General features: G+C 42.8%; 1 protein-coding gene across 1 annotated transcript in view; it reads right to left on the bottom strand.

Moving 5' to 3' along the window:
• The window catches only part of KPNA3 (karyopherin subunit alpha 3), an 83,600-nt gene that overhangs the window by 47,176 nt on the left and 13,834 nt on the right, over positions 1-22,590 (bottom strand). Inside the window, exon 2 of the mRNA XM_055142376.1 lies at positions 615-659. Coding sequence (XP_054998351.1) covers positions 615-659 — 45 coding nt within the window. The remainder of the gene's footprint in view (positions 1-614; positions 660-22,590) is intronic.

Here is a 22,590-nt window from a genome sequence, read left to right as displayed (position 1 = left end):
TCTCCTGACTCTACACTCAAGGATCACTCCTAGTGGGACTCAGGAGACCATGTGAGGTGCCGGGGACTGAACCCAGGTAGACCGCATGCAAAGCCATCACCCATACTATCTCTTCAGTCTGCAAAAATATTCTCTACAAAATGCTTTGGGAAAAAAATCTTATAAAAATAACTCTAAAATTCTTTTAAACAAAGGAAAACATGTAATGTATTTTAAACAGCAATGGCTTTCAATAAGATATAAAGTTGTTCTTCATTTTTTTCCGAAGTTTCTTTAAAGGGTATGTAGAACTTTCTCATGAAAAGGTGAGGAAACCTGTACAGAACATAGTCCATAGAAAGTAAATAAAGGGCAAAAAATAAAAGCAACTATCAGCTGTTAGAATTTCAATGATGGCAAGAAAAGTCTCCTTCATAATACATACACTAGCTCAATAAGCAGAAGCTACTGTTAAGTAAACATCATTAAAAACTAATTATGTATTTTTATGCCATTTGATTTTCAGATGACCCACTAATCTGCCATAGCATTTTCACTATGCTAGTGAAAAATCACACAAAATTTTAGCATTAGAAAAATATCACTTTTTATTAAGGGTAATAAATCAATCTTACCTTTCGCAGTTCAACTGTTACTTCATTTCTGTGTCTTCGCATCGTCTAAAAAGAAAAATAGAGATTACACATATAAATAAAGTAAAAATTTGAATTGCTAGAATTGCACACAAAGGCTAATGGTTAAAGTATATGATCATTTTAACACAACACCAGATTCTGTATGCTACTATTTAATTTAATACTTGGGGCTGGAGCGATAGCACAGCGGGAAGGGCGTTTGCCTTGCACGCGGCCGACCCGGGTTCAATGGTCCCCTGAGCACCGCCAGGAGTAATTCCTGAGTGCAGAGCCAGGAGTAACCCCTGTGCAGTGCTGGGTGTGACCCAAAAAGAAAAAAAAAAAGAAACTATTTTATTTAGTACTTCTTTTGTTATGGTATCTGTCACCTTTTAAAAACTGCAGTGATAAATCACTTTTTAGGGGGAAAATGCAAAAAATATGCCATGCTTTTTATTCCTACCTCAAATCCCACAGGGCTGTGTGTAGCTACTTCCTCATACCAACAGGCAATTCAACAAGGAACTTCTGGGATTCAAGAATTTAATGCAGGGGCTGGAGCAATAGCACAGCGGGTAGGGCGTTTGCCTTGCACTCGGCCAACCAGGGTTCGATTCCCAGCATCCCATATGGTCCCCTGAGCACTGCCAGGGGTGATTCCTGAGTGCAGAGCCAGGAGTAACCTCTGTGAATCGCCAGGTGTGACCCAAAAATAAAAAAATAAAATAAAATAAAAAGAATTTAATGCAGTTTAGCAAAATTTTGACACCATCAACCCAGAGATGGCCTCAGATTTTGTTGGCCAAGGTTTCAGCCTCTGCAGGCTGCCTCCACTACAGACACCATTCACAAACCCAGGGTGTCACCTGAGCTGCCAACCACCAGGTCACAAGGCTGAGGCGCTCACAACTTCCTCCTCAGCTTCAATTATTTTGCTCAGAAGACCAGCTTATTTACTAGATCGCTGATTTATTACGCAAGTACAGGATTTTGAAACAGTCAGTTGGAAGACATATGAAAAAGAATGGGGAGAGTTTATGTTTTGTCACTATCCTGGATACATGTTTGTATAAGTAGCATTATTCTGTTAAGCTTGTTTTATCATGAAATAGCTGCTGATAGTGAAAGCTCCAAGGAAAAAACATCTATTGTCCTCACCTATCTCTAACAATAAAAGGCATCCTATTCATCCAAAAGAATCATCTGAGGTCCCAGAGCTGTGGCTCAATGGTAAATCAATTGTCCTGCATGCATGACAGAGACCTCTGACACACCAAAACCAATGCGTGCAAGCCCTAAGATCAAATGTAGAAAATCCTCAAAATCACAATACAGGGAAGGCAATGGGCGGAAAGTATCATATGTATGTAAATGGCCAAATTACTTAGGTCAGTTAGAAACAGATACCAAAGCCACAGGTACTCTGTGCTACACGATGACCTTTGAGTTAGTTGTGAATAATTCCAAGTTTGCATTATAGAAAAAAAGCTGTCTTGCTCCTCATCCCTCTTACATTCTTCCCAAGTGATATCATCTACTCAAGTTTTCAATTACTGTTTGATGACCACTCCCAAATATCTATCTTTAGTTCAACATTCTTGCCCAAGAGCTCGAAGTCTCTAACTATAAAACTCACTTGCTCAACAAAATTTACTCAATTCAACGAAAATGCACCAGGCAAGATGCCTGCGACGAGGACACAAGTGCAGAAGATAGTCTAGGACAGCAGCTAACAAACTGCACCATGTGGCCCCACCCAGCAGGCAGTCTGCTTTTATAGAACCCACCCAAGTCTGTTTTTACATTTTAGACGGAGTATATTATAAATGATATTAAGTATCCGCACAAAATCCTCAGTTTTGTGTCCTGATCCCCCAAACCTTAAATATTTACTATCTGTTCTTTCAAGAAAAAAATTTTCCCATTTTAATAATTCAAGCTCGTCTGTAAAGACAGCAATACAAATGTATTAAATATTAAGACAGAAAAATAAAATTCTTTATCAGAGACATAATCAGAACATCAGGAAAAGGCTACCTAAAAGATCAAAATATGTGTTTGCTGTGCATGTGTGAATTTAGAGGACAGATAATGCAAATTTCAAACTCAGTAAGCTTACAAATATTTGCATTTTGCCCTTAAGAGAAAAAAATACACAAACCTCTTATTATTCCACAAATATTCCCAGTATTAGGAAACAGTATGACTATCCAAATCTCGTAATAATCCAGTCCTGGGAGATAATCCACTTCTCCTCACTCTCCATTCTTTTAAGAACAGGATTGAAAACTAATCCTCTGCCAGGGAGCACTGCAGAAGCCTTCTGACCAGCCTCTGGTACTTGGAACTGGTGAGAAGGTACTTGTTTTGTTTGGAGGCCACACCAGGCCGTGTTCAGGGCTTACTCATGGTTCTGTGCTCAGGGATTACTGGCCCTGGCATGCAGTGCAAGCCACTGAACTCTCTCCCCTGCCTGAAGGGGGTTATTTTTAAAATGCAAACCTATGTTGTCCTTCTCTTGAATAAAACTACTTAAAGAGATTTTTTTTGAAGCCCCTAAACAAAAATAAATAAATAAATAGATAAATAGATAAATATGTAAGTTAGGCACGGGGACGTAATGTACATTAAACTCTTGCTAATAATTACTGTATATTTGAAAGCTGCTAGCCTAAATCTCGAAAGTTCTCATCAGAAGAAGAAAATTTGTATTCTAAAACTACAATGACATATTGTACCTATACTAATCTGCTAATTCACCACTATCACTATCATCCCATTGATCCTCGATTTGCTCGAGCGGGCGCTGTAATATCTCCATTCATCCTAGCCCTGAAATTTTTTCAGCCTCTCTTTACTCGTTCTTCCCAATGGTGCCGCATTAGAGGCTCTTTCAGGATCAGGAGAATGATACCCATCATTGTTACTGTATTTGGCATAAAAATACGCCACATGGGGCTTGCCAGGCTCTCCCGTTCGGGAAGGAAGCTTTCCGTAGCTTGCCAAGTTCTCCGAGCTGGAGAAATAGGCTATAAGATGTTGCTTCTGGGAGCTTGGTTTTATAGTCTCTGGATGTTGGCCGTTGATGGGATTACGGGGTGGGGGGGGGCGGGGTCACCATGCATATACAAATATGAAATCATTCTGTTGGACACCTGTAGCACTGTCCTCCAGTTGTTCACTGATTTACTCTAGTGGGCACCAGAAACGTCTCCGTTGTGAGACTTCTTGTTACTGTTTTTGGTATACTGAATATGTCATGGGTAGCTTGCCAGGCTCTACCATGAGGGCGGGATACTCTCAGTAGCTTGCAGGGCTCTCCAAGAGGGACAAAGGAATCGAATCCGGGTCAGCTGAGTGCAAGGTAAATGCCCTACCCACTGTGGTATCGTTCCAGCCCCATGAATCTAAAAAACACAGCAGGTAGGGCGTTTGCCTTGCACATGGCCAACCTGGGTTTGATCCCCAGCATCCCATTATGATCCCTCAAGCACTGCCAGGAGTAATTTCTGAGTGCAGAGCAGAAGTAACCTCTGTGCATCACTGGGTGTGACCCAAAAAGCAAAAAAAAAAAAAGTGAACCAGGAAAAAAAAAAGGTGAAAGTGGCAATAAAGCTGATAAGCAAAGATAATTCTAAGTATAAGCATGAGCCCTCAAATAAAACCACAGCAAAAAACGGAGCAAATATCAAAATCTGTAAATTAAAAAAACCCTGAATCTTGAATATCTGTAATGAAATAAATGCTGAAGTATACCAAATACATGGGAAATCAATCCAGAAAAAAACACGAGATATATAAAAAAAAAAAACAAGGATGAGGGCCTGGAAGAGGCTCAAATGGTGATAAGTATTCAGGGGACCCCAAAGAGTATCCCCAATTGATGGCTCCTGAGCGTTAAGTGGGCATGGCCCTGGGGGTCCCCAGCAGACCAGGCAGCCCAAGCGGTCTTCAGGCATGACTTTACCTGGCCTGAGCACCAAAATCATCAGACCTGCACTCCCAGGTCCTGTGTCACTGGGGAGTGGAACCTGACCTAACAAAATTAACAAATGAAGCACAACAAAAATATACTGCTACTCTGGTACCAGGCAAAACCTTAAGTAGTTTATAAAGCAGATCTAGTGAGGTGTTGTTTTTTTTAATGCTATAAGACACAGAATTAAAATACATATATATACATATATATATACATATATATATACATATATATATATATATATATATATATATGGGGGCCAGAGAGGTAGTAGGGTTACAGCGCCCACCTAGTTCATGGCTGACCCTGGCTGGGTACCTAACACTAGACCCTCCCCCACAGCACTGCCAGGAGTGACCCTTGAGCACGGAGCAGAGCAGAAGTAAAGCCTCAAACACCTCTGGATATGGACAGAAAGCAAAACAAAAACATAAAAAAAAATACAAAACTCCACTATATGTGATATACATACATCGATAAATGAAAAAGCACTGAGAACCATACACTCATATAAATATGCTCAAGAAACAGACATATAAACAGGGAGGAAAGCAGAAAGAAAACTCAAGGAAACTACATTACACTTGGCCTTTGGATTGTATACAAATGAATTTTTAAAATTAAACTTTAGATGAAAAACAATCCCAATATGTAAACTTAATGACCCTAAGTGGCATCCAACTGGTGGCAGAGCCGCACCATCCCAACTTGCCTTCCAGTTTGTGGCACACGTGACCTCATGGAACTTTCCAGCACAGTAATTTGACTAGTATCTCCAGTCAGCCTCAACTACAAGAGGAGTACTAAAAGAACTTTAATCTGTTTCCAGAAATCCTGTCAGTGGTTTCATAGACAGCTCTTCTGAGACTGCGTGCTTCTATCTGGAATAAAGGGATGTGATATTCTGTCACTCCTAACCTGTCCTAATGATCAGAGCAGTTATGAAATGTAAAACTCACACCAGTATTTGAGTGACATCAGCCTGGCAACCAGAGCAAGATGGAGAGCATCACCTGAGTGTAACCAATCAGAACATGAGAACCACTCCTGAAAGCCGCCCATCAGATTTGGGGTCCTCTAAAAAAAGAGCTGGGGATGACAAATAACAGTTCTGCAACCTTCAATAAAGGTCCAACATCCAGTAGAGCTGTGTATAATCGCAAGAGTCAGAGCACTGACAGAGACGTCTGTGCATGGACAGGTGAGTATCAAGCCGGACTGCAGCCTCCGGGGAGCTCCAGCGTGCATCCCGACTCCCACCACCCAGCAGCACCCTGTGGCCGGGAGCTTGTTTAGACTGTCCTGAGCCTAGAAACCTGGGGCCTCTAATTCCTCAGTACATTCTGGGTAACTGGATCTCTTAACACAAAGTGTGGGTTGATTTTAAAAGTTTGGGAAACTACATTAGTCAAAAACAGAGTGATGCATGGGAAGGGGGCGTAACCAGCACGCCCTCGGCCCAGATAAATCCGGAGCCGCTGAGCGCGAATCAGACCCTCTGCACCTAAAGACTTTGATTCCAGAGATGTAACACATTCGGGCATCCAGCGCAGCATCCGATAGCGATGCACTGGGACACCGAACTGGGCTACAACTCTGTGCTGCCGGGGGTGGATTTTTTTTTTCCTCCCCACCCTGTCTTCCTGCACGGAAAGCAGCGGCCTGGCGGCACCCATGTGGCAGGCGCCATCTTCTGTGACACCAAACCCACAGGTATTCGGATTTTACTTTGGGGGCTCCCAGGAACTCATGGGAAGGGGGCGTAACCGGCACGCCCTCGGCCCAGATAAATCCGGAGCCGCTGAGCGCGAATCGGACCCTCTGTGCCTAAAGACTTTGAATTCAGAGACTTCTTACAGCAATGCACTGGGACTGTGAGCTGGGCTATGTAATTTCTGGCAGAATTTTCCCCGGACTTTATACAGAAATCCAAAACCAAAACGCGGTAGCGTCCGCACGACTTAACATTTATAATTGTCAGCAATGTGAAACGGTTCCATTTGAACAGGTCTGACTTGGGGGGGAAACTCCAAATAATAACAGTAAGTTTTTGTTGAAATATTGAAGGTTTTTAATGTAGCAGCCACCTCTCTGGACTGTGAACTAAGCAAAAGCCCCACGCTGCCCGACGCAGTGTGGCGTACACCATACTATGAGGCGCGGGAAGGGGCATGAGGGGGAAAAAGAAAAAAAAAAAGGGAAAAGGAAAAAGGAAAAAAAAAAAGAGAGAGAGAGAGTTATGTACTTGTAGCAGTGGGGTACATATCTCTTCATTTCCAGCAGTGAAAAACTAATTATCAAATGTAGTAGGTCTGTCTCTCTTGGTTGGAAACTCCAACAACTATAGTGAGTTTTGTGTTGAATTATGGAATGTAATCAAGGTAAAGAAAAAATGAAGTGAAATTCATTAGTTATACAGTAGGGGGTAGGGGGTGGGGGCGGGGGGTATACTGGGGTTTCTGGTGGTGGAATATGGGCACTGGTGAAGGGATGGGTGTTTGAATATTGTATAACTGATATATAAACCTGAGAACTTTGTAACTTTCCACATGGTGATTTAATAAAAAGTTTTAAAAAATTAAAAAAAAAACAGAGTGATGTCTGATGAATAGAATCTTGTGTGGATTGACTATATGGTGTGCTGCTGTATGAAATGTGATCAACAATACTGAACGATACATACACAGTCGTGTTGAATCCTGCATCTAGTGGATTGGTCACTACACTTAAGACAGAAAAATAATTTTAGGTTAGAACAAAATATACACACAAAAAATGCTCAGCATCACTTATCATCAGGGAAATGCAAATCAAAACAACAATGAGAAACAGGCACATATCACTAAGAACAAAAACCACCAGTGTTGGCACTGATGTGGGGAGAAAGCAACCCTCACCCTCTGCTGGAGGAATACTGGCTGCTTCAACCATTCTCAAAAGCAATCCACCTCTCCTCCGTATGACCCAGGAATTCCACTTCTTGACATCTACTCCAAGGGCTTAAAAACTATTCAGAAAAGATACCACTGGTAAGAACCAATTTGCTCTTTCATATGTTTTTTTCTTCTTAAAGCTTTTACCTAATCATAGGAACAACTTTCTAATTACCTTAATAAGATAAACTTAATGAACTTGGTATTAAATCTGTATCTGATACATTTAGCTAAAATTCAGCCTTGTAAATTTAATTAAAACATTTTGCTCTGGGGGAGGGAGGGCATACCCAGTAGCACTCTGGGATCTCTCCCTGTGGTGCAGAGCAGGTATTCTGCCCACTGAGCACTGGCTCCTGCCAGGCTGTTTCTTAAAGACAAAGGTCTTTTAGACAGAACTTATTGTTGACACAGAATTTCAGGTGGTCCTTGGAGCTGGAGTGACAGGACAGCACGGAGGGCGTTTGCCTTGCATGTGGTTGAGCCCATTCGACCCCCAGCATCCCATATGGTCTCCAGAGTACTGCCGGGAGTAATTCCTGAGTGCAGAGCCAGGAGTAAATCCTGACCATCACTGGGTGAGGTGTGGTTCTAGAGCCACACCACAGAGCCATCAGAACCCTCTGTTAATGCCAGGTTAAGAATGTCTCTGGCAGGGCAGAGGATGGCTCTGTGGTAAAACCTGCAAGGCCAGGGCCATGAGTTCCACCCCCCATAATATCCAGCTGTGATCACAACAGAGTGTGCAATCTTTGGGGAACACACTAAAGACATGTGCACACACTGTGGTCAGGAGTCCAGATTTGTCAGGAGTCTGAGCAAGTATGTTACTAAGCACCACAGCTGGAGTATGCGAGCGGCACACCCAGGTGTATGCAAGCTCTGGTCATTCCAAAAATAGGGGGGAAAAAAGCAGGGGGGGCTATGAGGTGGGGTGGGGAAATATTTCTATAACAAAAATAATTTCAGAACATAAGGATAGGAGGAAGTTTTAGGTGGTGATGGAAATGTTCTAAAACTGAATTGAGGTGATAGTTATAAAACTATATTGCTTTTACTAAAAGTCATCTTTACACTAACAATGAATAATATGGTATGTAAAATAAACCTCAATAAACCATACAGTATATTGAACACAGATACTTAAATACTTGTTTGGTGAACTAAAAACTGCTTTTCCAAATATACCAACTGAAGTAAGTATACATATTTTATTTGGGGAGAAAAAGGCAGAAGGCTATAAATATATTAAATTACCTTCTCCAGTGGGAGAGGGTGAAAAGCCAATTGACATCATGCTGATACTCCCAAGATTGTCACCAAGTACAGACCTATGCTCCTAACTATCCGTGACAAGCTGACTTCTGAAAAACAACCGAAGTCATATCACTGTGCAAAGTTGTCTTTGATGTGCTAAAATAATGCCAACTTTTAATTAAGAATTCCAATAAACATCACCAATTTTGAACAGTCAATAAATTAATGGGTACTGGCAAACCAATACATTACAAGAAAAGGACCTTACCTACATATGTAACTACAATGCTTCATATATATGTATATTTAATAGTGATTACTGCTATTATGTCTGTAATTTTAAAAATTAGTAACTTTTAGAAATATATACGGTCAAAGCAGAAAATGAATGCATCAATAAGAGTCCCCAAGCAAATTCAAACATAAATGGAAACTTGATAGTGATATTGCAGACCAATGAGGAAAAGACAAATTATTCAATAAACAGTGGGCCAAATAATTATCCATGTGGAAGAAAAAAGTAAAAGGGAATTCCTACTATATTATTATACAGAAAAATATTATTCCAGATGGATCAAAAACTTGCAAAAATTATACCTGATACTTTTAATTTTTATTTATTTATTTATTGTGGTTTTTTTTTGGGGGGTCACACCCGGCGATGCACAGGGGACCATATGGGATGCTGGGATTAGAACCTGGGTCGGCCGCGTGCAAGGCAAACACCCTACCCACTGTGCTATATCGCTCTAGCCCCAATACCTGATACTTTTTAAAGAACCACTATCTTTATGATCCCTGAGTGATAAAAGATTTATTACTTTTTTGGTGGGGGTCAGGCCTTGAGAACAGTGCTTAAGGTGCTAGGGGGTCTCTTCATTGTTTCTCAGCCAGGCCAATGGTTCAGCACAAAGGTCTAAGGACACAGTGATGCCCAGACCTGAGGTTCTGGGAATTACTAGCCAATACATGAGAGACAGCCACATTCGAGGCAATACACCTTAAACCCTCAACTATCTCTCCAGTCCAGCGGAAAATTTCTGAAACAGGACCCAAAGGGGCCAGGGCCAGAGCAATAGTATGGTGGGTAGAGTATTTGCTTTGTACTCGGCTAACCCGGGTACAATCCCTGGCATCCCATATGGTCCAGAGCATCACCAGGAGTAATTCCTAAGTGCAGAGCCAGGGGTAACCCATGAGCATCACTGGGTGTGACCCAGAAAAGCAAAAAATAAAACAACCCCATAGGACACAAAAAATGCTGAAGGAAAAAAATGAAAATTTTTAGAATTTTTCTTCTTCGAAAGAAGCTACATGAAATGAAAAGACAAAACTGGAAAGAATGGAGTTCATGCCCAATTCAATCAGCTTAATCAATGGCTGAATAAAAAGCAGTACTCTTACATTATATATATATATATATATATATATATGGAAAGGTATTTTAAATATGAACTGTCACTGTCATCCCATTGCTCATCGATTTGCTGGAGCAGGCACCAGTAACGCCTCCATTGTTAGACTTGTTGTTACTGTTTTTGGCATATCGAATACATCACGGGTAGCTTGCCAGGCTCTGCCGTGCGGGTGAGATACTCTCGGTAGCTTGCCGGGCTCTCCGAGAGGGACGGAGGAATCAAACCCAGGTTGACTACGTGCAAGGCAAACGCCTCACCCGCTGTGCTATTGCTCCAGCCCAGTGAATAATAAATACTGGAATATTTAAGTATTCACATCAAGAAGAAAAGACAATAGGAAAAAAAAGGGTTTCATGAAACACAAAAATGTGAAAACACAAAAATGTAGTCAAACATGTGGGGCACATATCAACTCTCCATAAAATCATGAAGACAGAAATCAGGTCAAGTACTTTTACAGATTTCAGAAAAATAGAAACTGATCATAAAAATAAAATTGCAAAAAGCTCCAACATTTGCAAACTGAACAATCTACTGTTAAATAATGAGTGGGTCAAATAGGAATTCAAAGAAGAAATAAAAAGATTCACCTAAACAAATGAGATAGAAGACACAAAGTATCAGAATCTTTGGGACACAGCAAAAGGAGCACTAGGCGGAGGGTCACAGCACACAGGATTACACCAAGACACAGGAATAAACAACCCGACCTCAGCTCCATAAACTAAAAAAGAACAATAAACAAATCCCTAAGGAAGTAGAAGGAGGAATAAAAAGGTTCAGAAGTAGGAGGAGGAAATTAAAAGGGTCACAAACCTGTAGCTTGGCTCAAAAGCAAAAGAAAAAAAAACGGCATCAGAGATGAAAGGGGAGAAATAACAGATGACTCTGAAATACAAAAAATCTAAAGCGGATACCATGAACGCAATGAGCTACCAAACCTGGAAGAAACTAATTTCTAGAACCACACAACCTCTGAAGACTGAACCAGGAGAAAGTACACAATCTCGGGGCTGGAGCAATAGTGCAGCGGGTTTGCCTTGCACGCGTTTGCCTTGCACACGGGTTCGATTCCCAGCATCCCCCGCCAGGGGTAATTTCTGAGTGCAGAGGCAGGAGTAACCCCTGTGCATAGCCGGGTGGGAAGAAAAAGGAGGAAGGGAGGGAGGGAGGGAGGGAGGGAGGGAGGGAGGGAGGGAGGAAGGAAGGAAGGAAGGAAGGAAGGAAGGAAGGAAGGAAGGAAGGAAGGAAGGAAGGAAGGAAGGAAGGAAACAATCTGAAGATACTGCCAATGAGTAGTAAGGAGACTGAAGCAGTAACTAGAACACCCTCCCAAACTGACCTCCCCTCATTGCCCCCTCTTTCCTGCATCTTGGCAGCCCCCGCCCCCCCATAGCTGCCTCTGGCGCTGTATAACCTCATCAACGGCGATGATCCAGAGACTCAATATAAATCTCTGGGAAGAGAGCACAGAACGATACGCTACAGCCATGCTGCCGGACCCTGCAACTGGCTGCTTCACTCAGGACCCAGCCCCTGTAGCCGAAAACCTCCAGAACCCAACCGCCACCATGCTCACGGCCCTCCCTACACACTCGAGTGAACCTATTCCTGGACATCGCAAACTTTACTCCACCAATAAGCCAAGAGCGGCACACCACACTTGATGGGGATTAAAGCAGAAGGTAACCAATATTAGGGGAAATATATTTGCGCACACACACACACACACACACACACACACACACAAGCACACAAGGCTCAACCTTTAACATGTTACTAATCTCGTATACAAGGGTTTATGGCTCCTGAGTGAAATACAACAATCTTCACATACCTTCCTCTAAGAAACCTTTTTTGGGTCATTTTTGGTGGAATATTCATAACAAGCAATACAAAATAAATTATTTCGATTCTGCTATGGCGGCAGGGTTCGTTTGGGGTTTGGGATAGAAACATCTTAAATATGGTGGTGGGAAGGTGTAATGGTGGTGGGATTGGTGTTCAAATATTAAATATAGTCAAGTATTATGAACAACTTTATAAAAACATAAAAAAAGAAAACACTCCTCAAACAAAAGCCAAGGTCTAGGTAAGTCCTCTAGTGAGTTCTACCAAACCTTCAAAGGAGACTTAATACCTATATTCCTTAAGCTCTTTCAAAACACCAAAGAAATGGGACTCCTCTTTGAAGCCAATATTGCCTTAATAACAAAAGTCAAACAGAGATACTACTGAAAAAGAAAATTACAAATGTGTTTCTCTGATGAACACTGATGTAAAAATCCTCATCAAAATCTTGGTGAAACTGAAGTCAACAATGTATGAAGAGGCTCCTACAATCAAATAGGATTCACTCAGGGATGCAAGGTTGGTTCTCGGTGTGCAGATCAATCCAGGGAGTGTACCATTTCAACAAAGGCAAGAGAAATATCACGATCAGATTCACTGATGTAGAGAAAGCTTCTGACAACATTCAACACCCATTCATAATAAAAACCTTCAAGAAAAATAGGGATAGAGAAATGCACCTCATTTAAAATAGCCATTTACAACAAACCACAGTCAACATCATACTCAACGATGAAAAACCGAAAGTGTTCTCTTTGAGATCAGGCACAAGGTAGGATGTCCACTTTCTCCACTGTTATTCAATATAGTTTTGTAAGACTTCACCAGAGGAATTACAAAGAAAAGGAAATCAGAGCAAACCAAATTGGAAAAGATGTCTCAACTATCAATATTTGCAGGCGGACATGTTTGTACATGCAGAAAACCCTAAAAACTCCACTGAAAAACTCTTAGGGGCCAGAGTACTAGTGCAGTGGGTTGAGCATTTGCCTTGCATGTGGCCAACCTGAGTTTGATCCCTGGCACGCCATATGGCCCCCCACAGCCATGAGGCGTGATCCCTAAGTACAGAGCCTGGTGTCAGCCCTGACCACCACCAGGTGTGGCCGAGAAACCAAAAAAATTTATTAAATGAATAAAATAAATATTTAACAAAACAAAACCTCTCAGAAACAATAAACTATTTTAGTAAAGTAGCAGACTACAAAAAAATAAGCACACAAAAATCTGTGGATTTTCTTTATGCAAATGAGGAAAAAGAAGAGAAGGAAATACAAATGACAAAGCCAGTTCAAAAAACTTAACTAAGAAAGTTAAAGACTGCAAATCATTATTGAAAAAAATAGAAGGAAATGGAGAAATCTTCCATGTTTATGTACTGGAATAATTAACACTGTCAAACAACATTGTCAAAACAGGCATTATACATATTTAATGCCAATTCCCATCAAAATTCTGATGGCATTCTTCAAAGTTCTAGAAAAAGCTCTACTTATACTCATGAAATCATAAAACTTTCCAAATCCTAAAGTTATTCTGAGAAAAAAGAAGATGGGAAATACTACATGTCCTGACTTTGAATTGTACTATGAAGCTACAGTAATCAAAATTGTATGGTACTGGTATAAAGACTTTCAGACCAATAAAACAGAACTGAGAATTCAGAGATAAAGCCTCAGAGTTATGAGGTTAATTATGACAAAGGAGCCTATTCGGTGGGCAGTGACAGGAAACCTGGAGAGGGTGGAATGGAAGGAGAGAGGAAGGAATGGACTCAATGGCGGAGCATTTGCCTGACAGGTGGTAGGTCCTGCACTTGATACCCGGACAAGTCCGGGGTAGTTTAGCAGCATGGCCGGTAAAGGCGCCAAAGAAAGAAATCTCCCAGGGCTGGAGTGATGGTACAGCTGGTAGGGCACTTTCCTTGCTCGTGGTCAACCTGGGATTAATCCTCGGTACCCTATACAGTCTCCCTCTTAGAACCGTGTGACCAGTTCGTCATGTGTGAACTCCGAACACAGAGACGAGAGCAATACCTGAGCACTGTTGGTGTGGCCCCCTTTCCCCTCTCACAAAAAAATCTCCCACACAAGCCAGTCATCCCGCTTCTTGACATCTACCCCACAAAACGTTAATTCAAAAACTATATGCACGGCTATGCTCATTGCAGCATTTAGTTACACAACCAGGATATGGAAACACCACAAATAACAAATGCCAGGTGAATGGATAAAAGGTAAACGGAGTATTATGCCGTTGGAACTGGAGGGCATTACGTTGAGTGAAACAGGCTGGAGGGAGGACAAATACCAAACAATCTCATCACCCACAGTCTACAGAGAAATGGAAGGGAATAAATAGACAACACTGGAAAACGACAAAATCCTTGGAGTCCAAACTGAGATTACTGAGCAGCAGGGGACAATGGGGATGCCAAGAAACAGACTCTAAGTGGTGGAGAGAGTCTGCGTGCTACAGCATTCTGAGACAAAACCATCAATATTAAACAATACTGCAAGCTTGTTGGGCTGGAGCGATAGCACAGCAGTAGGGCATTTGCCTTTCACGCAGCCAACCCATGTTCGATTCCTCCGCCCCTCTTGGAGAGCCCGGCAAGCTACCGAGAGTATTGCGCCCACACAGCAGAGCCTGGCAAGCTACCCGTGGTGTACTGAATATGCCAAAAACAGTAACAAGTAAGTCTCACAATGAGAGACGTTATTGGTGCCCGCTCGAACAAATCGATGAGCAATGGGATAACAGTGACAGTGACTGCAAGCTTGGTAAACCACAATTAAAATAGTGTTAAGGTAGTTAAAACGTATTAAATTGCCAACCATTAATACATGAAACATCACCCAGATGTTTATGGGACAGAGGGTCGCAGGGCAGCCTGGATGCTGAGTTCCAGCACTAATTCAGCCCCAGCAGGACAGCAGCCTCCTCACACCACAAGGTATGGGCCCGGGGCTCCAGGACCACAGCCCGCCACGACGCTATATCCTCTGGCCCAAACAGATCCACTGGCTTGCACAGCCACATGACCGACCAACAGGTATGGCCCCTGGATTTCGGAACTCAGCTGAGAGGCTCATTGAATTTTTTTTTTTTTTAATGTAGAGCAACTGGTGCAATTACAACTCAGTAGCAACCTACTATCAATTCAAACTCTTCATCCTCTCATGCTACACTCTGTTCTGAGTTATGGCTCTCAGTCTGCGTCCAAGCACCCTGGTCTGTTAAAACACAGAAACTGCTGAACTACACTCCCAGTTTTTTGAGAGGCAAGTCTGAGGTGAAGGTTAAGGGTTGAGAACAACTGGGGCTGGTGAGATAGTAAAAGGGTTGAAAAGCTTGCCTTATAAAATTGATCCCAAGCATCACATATGGTCCCCCAGGCACTGCCAGGAGCGATGCCTGAGCAAAGAGCCAGGAGTAAGCCCTGAGCACTGCTGGGTATGGCCCATAAAAAAGAAAAAAGACAAATTTAAAACAAGATCTAGCAATAATGACGTTGCTGTTAACGGTCTGGAAATCCACTCTAAATTAACACTTCTATTCTAATGACACGATCACCAATTAGAAAGCACTGAAAAATCCTACTAACAACCTTCCTCTTTAGTACTTAGGAGCAGTGTAAATAATTCAAAACCCACTGACTATGGAACAACAGAGTAGTTGGAAACACCTCCAGAATGAGAAGTCTGGGTCTAAATCCTGCTCACCACTCAAACATAAAGATATCTGGGGAGTATTACTAGCACTCTACCCCATCTTTTTTGTAAATGAAGATAATAATGCCTTATATCCAATACACCACAGGTAGCTTGCCAGGCTCTGCCATGTGGGCGCGATACTCTCGGTGGCTTGCTGGGCTCTCTGAGAGGGGCGGAGGAATCAAACACGGGTCAGCCACGTGAAAGGCGAATGCCCTACCACTGTGCTATCGCTCCAAGAACAGTAACAATAAATCTTACAATGAGAGACGTTATTGGTGCCCGCTCGAACAAATCGATGAGCAACTGGATGACACTGACAGTGACAATGCCTTATAGGGAAAACAATTCATGCTAGGTGTTTACCACAGGAACAGTGCCTGGTGCAAGGTGTTCAGTGGGCATCAGCAATCTTCATGATCATCTTTAATGGTGCACAACTGCCAGGATCTATGTTTCATCTCTCTCTGACCTGCAAGACCCACGCTTCTGCCCAGCTGTGGGAAAGGCTAATCCCAAAAAATCATACCGCTTTGTCCATTTTCATTTCTGTCATTGTCGTCTTCTCCCTTTTACAAACTGGTTTTTGCGACTTTTTTTTTTTTTGGTGGTGGTAGGCCACTGGCTGTACTCAGGGATCACTCCTAGCAGGTCCCAGGGGATTAGATGGCATATGGGGCACCAGGATCAAACCTGGGTCAACAGTGTGCAAGGCAAGTGCCCTATCACTGTACTATCACTCCAGGCCCTTCCCTTTAGTGCACTGAAGGGTGGAGGGCTGGCTCAACTTTCTCCAAAGCACAGGATGAAAACATCCTTTATGTCCTTTGAGGGAGGAGTGGGGGGGGGCGGGGGATGTCTGTCTCATTTTCTTCTTTCTTGGCTTCTGAGCTCCATCTGACCAGAGCTACTTCTGGTTCTGGGCTCAGGCACTTCACTTGGCAGTGCTGGTACAAACCTGGAAATACCACAAATAAAGCATGTCAGCAGCTCCAAGGCTCTTGTTTTCTAAGTCTCATTTTTTAGCATGGATCAAGATTCTACACCAATTCTTCCACAAAGAGCCAGTCACCGTGGCTGGAGAGGTAACACTGCAGCTAAGGCACTTGCCTTGTTGCAGCTCTGCCAGTCCAATTAGCACAAACTTTGGATGTTTTTTATTTTTTTTCCAGAAATTCTGAAATGTTCAACATTTTAATATGAAGCATAGATTTCCCTTTAAACACTTATGTTCTCTGAGAAATCTCTAACCCAAGCAACAAAACTCTTGCTAGATCCAACTAAGTCATTGGACAATTTCTCACTAGCCATGCAACAAACTTTTGGTCTGTTTCTGTGGGGCTTGGGGGCCTCATTGGGTTGTGCTGAGGGCTCACTCCTGACAGTGCTGGGGGGTCATATTCAGTGCCCTGGACTGAACCAGGCCAGCTGTATGCAAAGCAAGCACAGTGTCCACTGTTTTATCTCTTAAGCCCCTCAAAAAACTGACCTGCAGCTAGAAAGCTTACCTTGCACAAAAATTAATCCCTCAAGTCCTTGATTTTCTCCCAGTTTATTAACTTTTTCTACTTCCTTCTAATAAGAATTCTTATTTCACTATCTCTGCCCCATGAACCTATTTGTCTTATCAAAAAGCTAGCCTTGGGTAAGTTCAATTCTCACTCCAAATTGGACTGCTAAGGAGATGGGGACGGGGCAGAGAAGGGCAAAAAAGAAACAGCTATTACAGCTATTACCACTTCCAGGTCTCTAACCTCAAACCTCCAAAGTGTGTTCTTTGGAAATCTTTCTAGACTTCTGTAGGTTTTGTGCCAAAGTCTCTGAAGCCCTCTTCCCTGTATCCCTCTTTCTCTCAGCAGGAGGACTGGCTCCCACTTGATGAAGAAAACATAACCTACAGGGCTGCAGCGAGAGTACAGTGGGCAGGCATTTTCCTTGCACGCAGCCGACCCGGGGCCGATCCCCAACATCCCATACGGTTTCCTGAGCACCACAAGGAGCGATTCCTGAGTTCAGAGCCAGGAGTAACCCCTGAGTATCACCAGGTATGTCCCCTGTCCCCCCCCCACCACACACACACACCGCCCCCCAGAAACTGGGAGCCAAGAGTTGGGTCGGGATGGCTGAGGTTGTCTGTATCATCCTTGGTGCTGCCACAGGCACTGAACACAATCCCGGCAGCTTTGCTGTCTGAGCCCCCTTGTGCCAATGAGATGTACGTGAGCACTACAACTAAAGGGGGTCACTCCCATGAGTCCAACAACTAAGATGATGTGTGAGCTGAGGGCAGGAGTGCCACCCTACAAGCCTCCAAAAAAGCCAACAACCGAACACTACTACAGGATGCTGCCCCCAGCGAGCACAGGGTCAGCACCACGATGAAGTGTGTGTAGGAGCCCGGCCACCCCAGCACCAATAAAGCAAGAGAGGGAATGGGTGTTCTGAACAAACGAGGACGTGGAGTGACAGTACAGTGGACAAGACTCAACCTGGCACTGCAAGAGTCCCCCAGAGCCCCCCCGGAGTGACCCCTGAGTATCATGTTCCTCGTTTCACCAACTGCCCTGTGTCTTTCTCGTGGGCATAAAGGAGTCAGAGTCTCTCCCCCCCCCGTTTACTCCTTGGCCCGTCCCCTCTCCTCGGGCTGCTCTGTGATGGGGGACTACATGCCCACTTGGCTGTGGTGCTCGCCAGGGGGTGAATCCTGAGGCTGCAGTGCTAGGCCTGTAGAAGGAGGGGCTGCTAGAGTTCGAACATCTTCCCTTGAGGGGTCTGCACGCCACTGGCTCACTTGCAGCCCAAGGCACTGTGTCCAATCCATACACTCTCATTTCACATTAGCCACTAAGCCATTTCCTGACACCTATTTTTATTTCTCTTTGTCAATCAGCATTTTCTTCTGTTACTGTCCTCTTTAATCATGATTCTGAAGAGTGGGCTACTGCACTTTCATTCATTTAGCCCACTCTCATCCAAAACCTCACTGACACTGCTCTTTGTCAGGGTTATACACAACCTTCTATTTCTGGAACACAATCCTTTTATGGCATCTCTACAGAAGAATACTAGTAATACTATTACTCACTTGTTCTCACCTCATTAATGTCCACAGTGCCACTCTTTTTGGTCTTCTTATTCCACACTGTTGCTCTCTCTGTTTTGTCTTACAGCCCAATAGACCAAGTTACCTACCCACTCTACAACCCCCAATATATGTATATATGCATATATTGTTATATATACACAAATTTAAATACACACACATTTTCTTCAAGAGAGAACGGGAAATCCAAATCAAAGGTACTGTAAGGTTATTTATATCCCATCTATCAGTAGGAAATAAACTTCAAAAAAATTTGCTCTATTCCCAGGGGTAGATGAGGGTTGAGCAGTACATGTGGTTCCAGGGAAGTAGTGGTCTGTCTTTCGTGCTAAGATCTTGCCTTCCTAAACAGATTAGAATGGAGTTACCCCTTACTGATGTGAAAGTGTTATTAATATTATCTCTTATTAATATTATGCTCTTGGGCTAGAGCGATAGCACAGCAGGCAGGGCATTTGCCTTGCATGTGGCCAACCCGGATCTTCCTTCATCTCTCTCCAAGAGCCCGGCAAGCTACTGAGAGTAACCCGCCCGCACGGCAGAGCCTGGCAAGCTACCCGTGGCGTATTCAATATGCCAAAAACAGTAACAACAAGTCTCACAATGGAGACGTTACTGGTGCCTGCTCGAGCAAACTGACGAGCAATGGGATGACAGTGATACAGTGATACATACATATTTCCATGAGTTCAATTACCAATTTACTATAATAAAAACTCTAGATCATCTGGATTTGTTTTCTGATGATCTTTTAAACATGCTATGGGTACAACTTTTCAGTATAATAATAAAGGATACACATTATGTAAATGCACATATGTAAAAATATATTTATTTCTGAAATGTAAAATATTGCTTTTCTAGCTACCTGTGTTCTGTCTGAGCTGCATTCAGTCACTACATCACAGCACAACCATTCGTTTTTATTGTAGCTGTTATAACAGCTTTGATATAATTTGATAAAACATTGATAAAATTGATAATATCAAAATAACTTTGATAAAAGTTAATTAAAATGTACAATTCAAAGTTTTTAGTATATGCAATTGTGCAACTCTCACAATGTCAGTTTCAGAGAATGTTCATGCTAGACAAAGTAGCCTGTATCCTTTACAAGTCATCCTCCCTATTCTATCCATCCTCATACCCCAGCTCCTTGCAACATTAATCTATTTTTTCTGTCTGTAGATTTGCATCTTCTGGGCAGTCAGATAAACTGAATCGCATAGTGTGTGGTTATGTAACTTCTTTTACTCAGCTTCTCTTACTCAGCAAAATGCTTTCAATTTTCATCCATGTTGTTAGATTGTATCAGTACGGCATTCTTTTATATTAACAATACTTCATGGTAAGGATAGTCTATTTACTCATCAGCTGACATACCACCAGTTGTCAAAGAACTCCTGAGGGAAAGAAAGCAAGATGGCAACATCAAGCTTCCTGTCTTCAAATTAAACTACAAAGAGTCTCCAAAATAGTTTGCTGCTGAAACCAAAGCAGACAGAGGATCAATGGAATAAAGCAGAAAATCCATAAAGAAATCCACACGTACCATTAACTTATGGCAAAGAAGTAAGTGCAGCACAGAAAGGAGAGCCCTTCAATAACAACGTTGGTCAAGTGGGTTAAAGAGTTGGTTATTAGTCCAAAGACAACTTAAAAACAGAAGAAAACACAAGTGATGCAGTCTAGATAATGACTTAAGAGATCTTTAGAGTTCTTGGACTATAAAAAGAACCAATGGACTAGATTTTTTAAAATAACCTCATTATCACCAGGTTATCATTAAAACTTAGTTTCTACTGCTTGGTTCTACTTCAACCCTAACTCCCTCTTATTCCCTCGTAATCGAGCTCCCCGCTAGCTCCACTTCACACAGGCACCAGCTGCCAAACCCAGTGATCGGCTCATTCTGAGACCTCACACACTTCTCTACAGTGTCTGATACTAAACATGTTACCCCACCTTCACAGACTCAGCCCCTTTGCTGTCAGCCTCCCACAGACCCATCTTCAATGGCACTTCCACTGTCTCCGAAAATCATGTGGTTCTTCTTCAGGCATCTGCCTCCCTTGCCCTTCCTTCTGTCTGATCCCAGTAAGCCACCAGTGTACTATTGTCCTACTCGCTCTATCACTGCTTAGTTTCTAAATATCACCACTTGGCCACATCCACATCCTCATACAAAGGCAGGTAAACCGTGGCCCGTGAACCACATCCACCCTGCCAGCCAATTCTAGCTCACCACCTGATTTTTCTAAGTAAAACTTAACCGAAACAGTAACACCCCTTCGTTTGCTTATCATGTACAGCTGCTCTCGTGATCAAAGCAGAGTTGAGCAGTTGCGACAAAGCAGGCTTTATAAAATATGAAGGACCTGGGGCTGAAATGATAATACAGTGGGTAGGGCAGGGCATTTGCCTTGTATGCGGTTGACCTGGGTTCGATTCCCAGCATTCCATATGGTCTCCCGAGCACCGCCAAGACTAATTCCTGAGTGCAAAGCCAGGAGTAACCCCTGAGCATCGCCGTGTATGACCCCCCCCAAAAAAAAATTAAAACGAAGGGCCTTTATTTTTAAGTTTGTTAACCTTTGTTCTAACCGACAGAGGAATCCAGGTGTGTGGTACCCGGGGCCAAGATCTCCAAGGCTGCTCAGATCGGGACTGGGCCTCTTCCACCCAGATCCCCCATTTTCCAGTAGCTAGGCGGTCACACCCAGAAACTGCCCCTGGTGCCGTGTAATCCAATCAACAGCCAACATCCAGAGACCATAAAAACCAAGCTCCCGGAAGAGAAATCTAATAGCCCAGTTCATCCTCTTGGGATAACCTGATGAAGCTACCGAGTCTATTGCCCACACGGGAAAGCCTGGCAAGCTCCCCGTGGCGTATTCATGTCCCAAATACAGTAATACAAGATACATACATACCTCTTGGAAAGCCCAGCAAGCTACCAAGAGTATCCCACCCACACGGGCAGAGCCTGGCAAGCTACACGTGGTGTATTCAATATGCTAAAAGCAGTAATGATGGGACTCATTCCCCTGACCCTGAAAGAGCCTCCCATCATTGGGAAAGACGAGTACAGAGAGCCTGCTAAAATCTGAGGGCTGAGTGTAACAGAGACGTTACTGGTGCCTGCTTGAGTAAATCGACAAACAACCGAACAACGGGATGACAGTGAAACAGTGAACCTATGTTCTAGATAGCAAAATATATCCATGAACGGTCCTAGTAACTTTCCTGCCTTTGACTCCAAAGCCAGTACTATGAGTGAAACCACCTTTGTGTGACCCTGGAGAATTTCCCAACTCCCGAACTCCTGTCACCCTTCACAATCCATCTCCTACGGAAGAATCAAAGCAATCGTTCTAAATGTACAAGATCACTTTCTTATTTGAAACTTTCCCATAGAAAGTTTTCCTACAATCTGGCTCCTGCCTATACTAATTTTTTTCCAAACACTTTCACCTGTAAGATGATTACTTTATTTCCCAGAATAATTAAACATCAATTATGTCTAAATCCACCCTAGATACAGGATCAAATACTTGTACTTTTTTTTTTCAGGGTCAGCTTAAGTAGAGTAATCTCCATGAAACCCGCCCTGATGCACCCAGGTCCAGTCTCTCACTAACAGAGTCTCTGTCCACTCCCACATACTCCCATTAAACCGATTTTTCTTTGCTTTTACATTATTTCCATATTAAACTTGA

The sequence above is a fragment of the Sorex araneus genome, chromosome 1, assembly GCF_027595985.1.
Source record: "Sorex araneus isolate mSorAra2 chromosome 1, mSorAra2.pri, whole genome shotgun sequence".
Taxonomy (NCBI): domain Eukaryota; kingdom Metazoa; phylum Chordata; class Mammalia; order Eulipotyphla; family Soricidae; genus Sorex; species Sorex araneus.
Note: the sequence above shows the minus strand (reverse complement) of the source record. Positions and strands in the feature narration are given on the sequence as shown.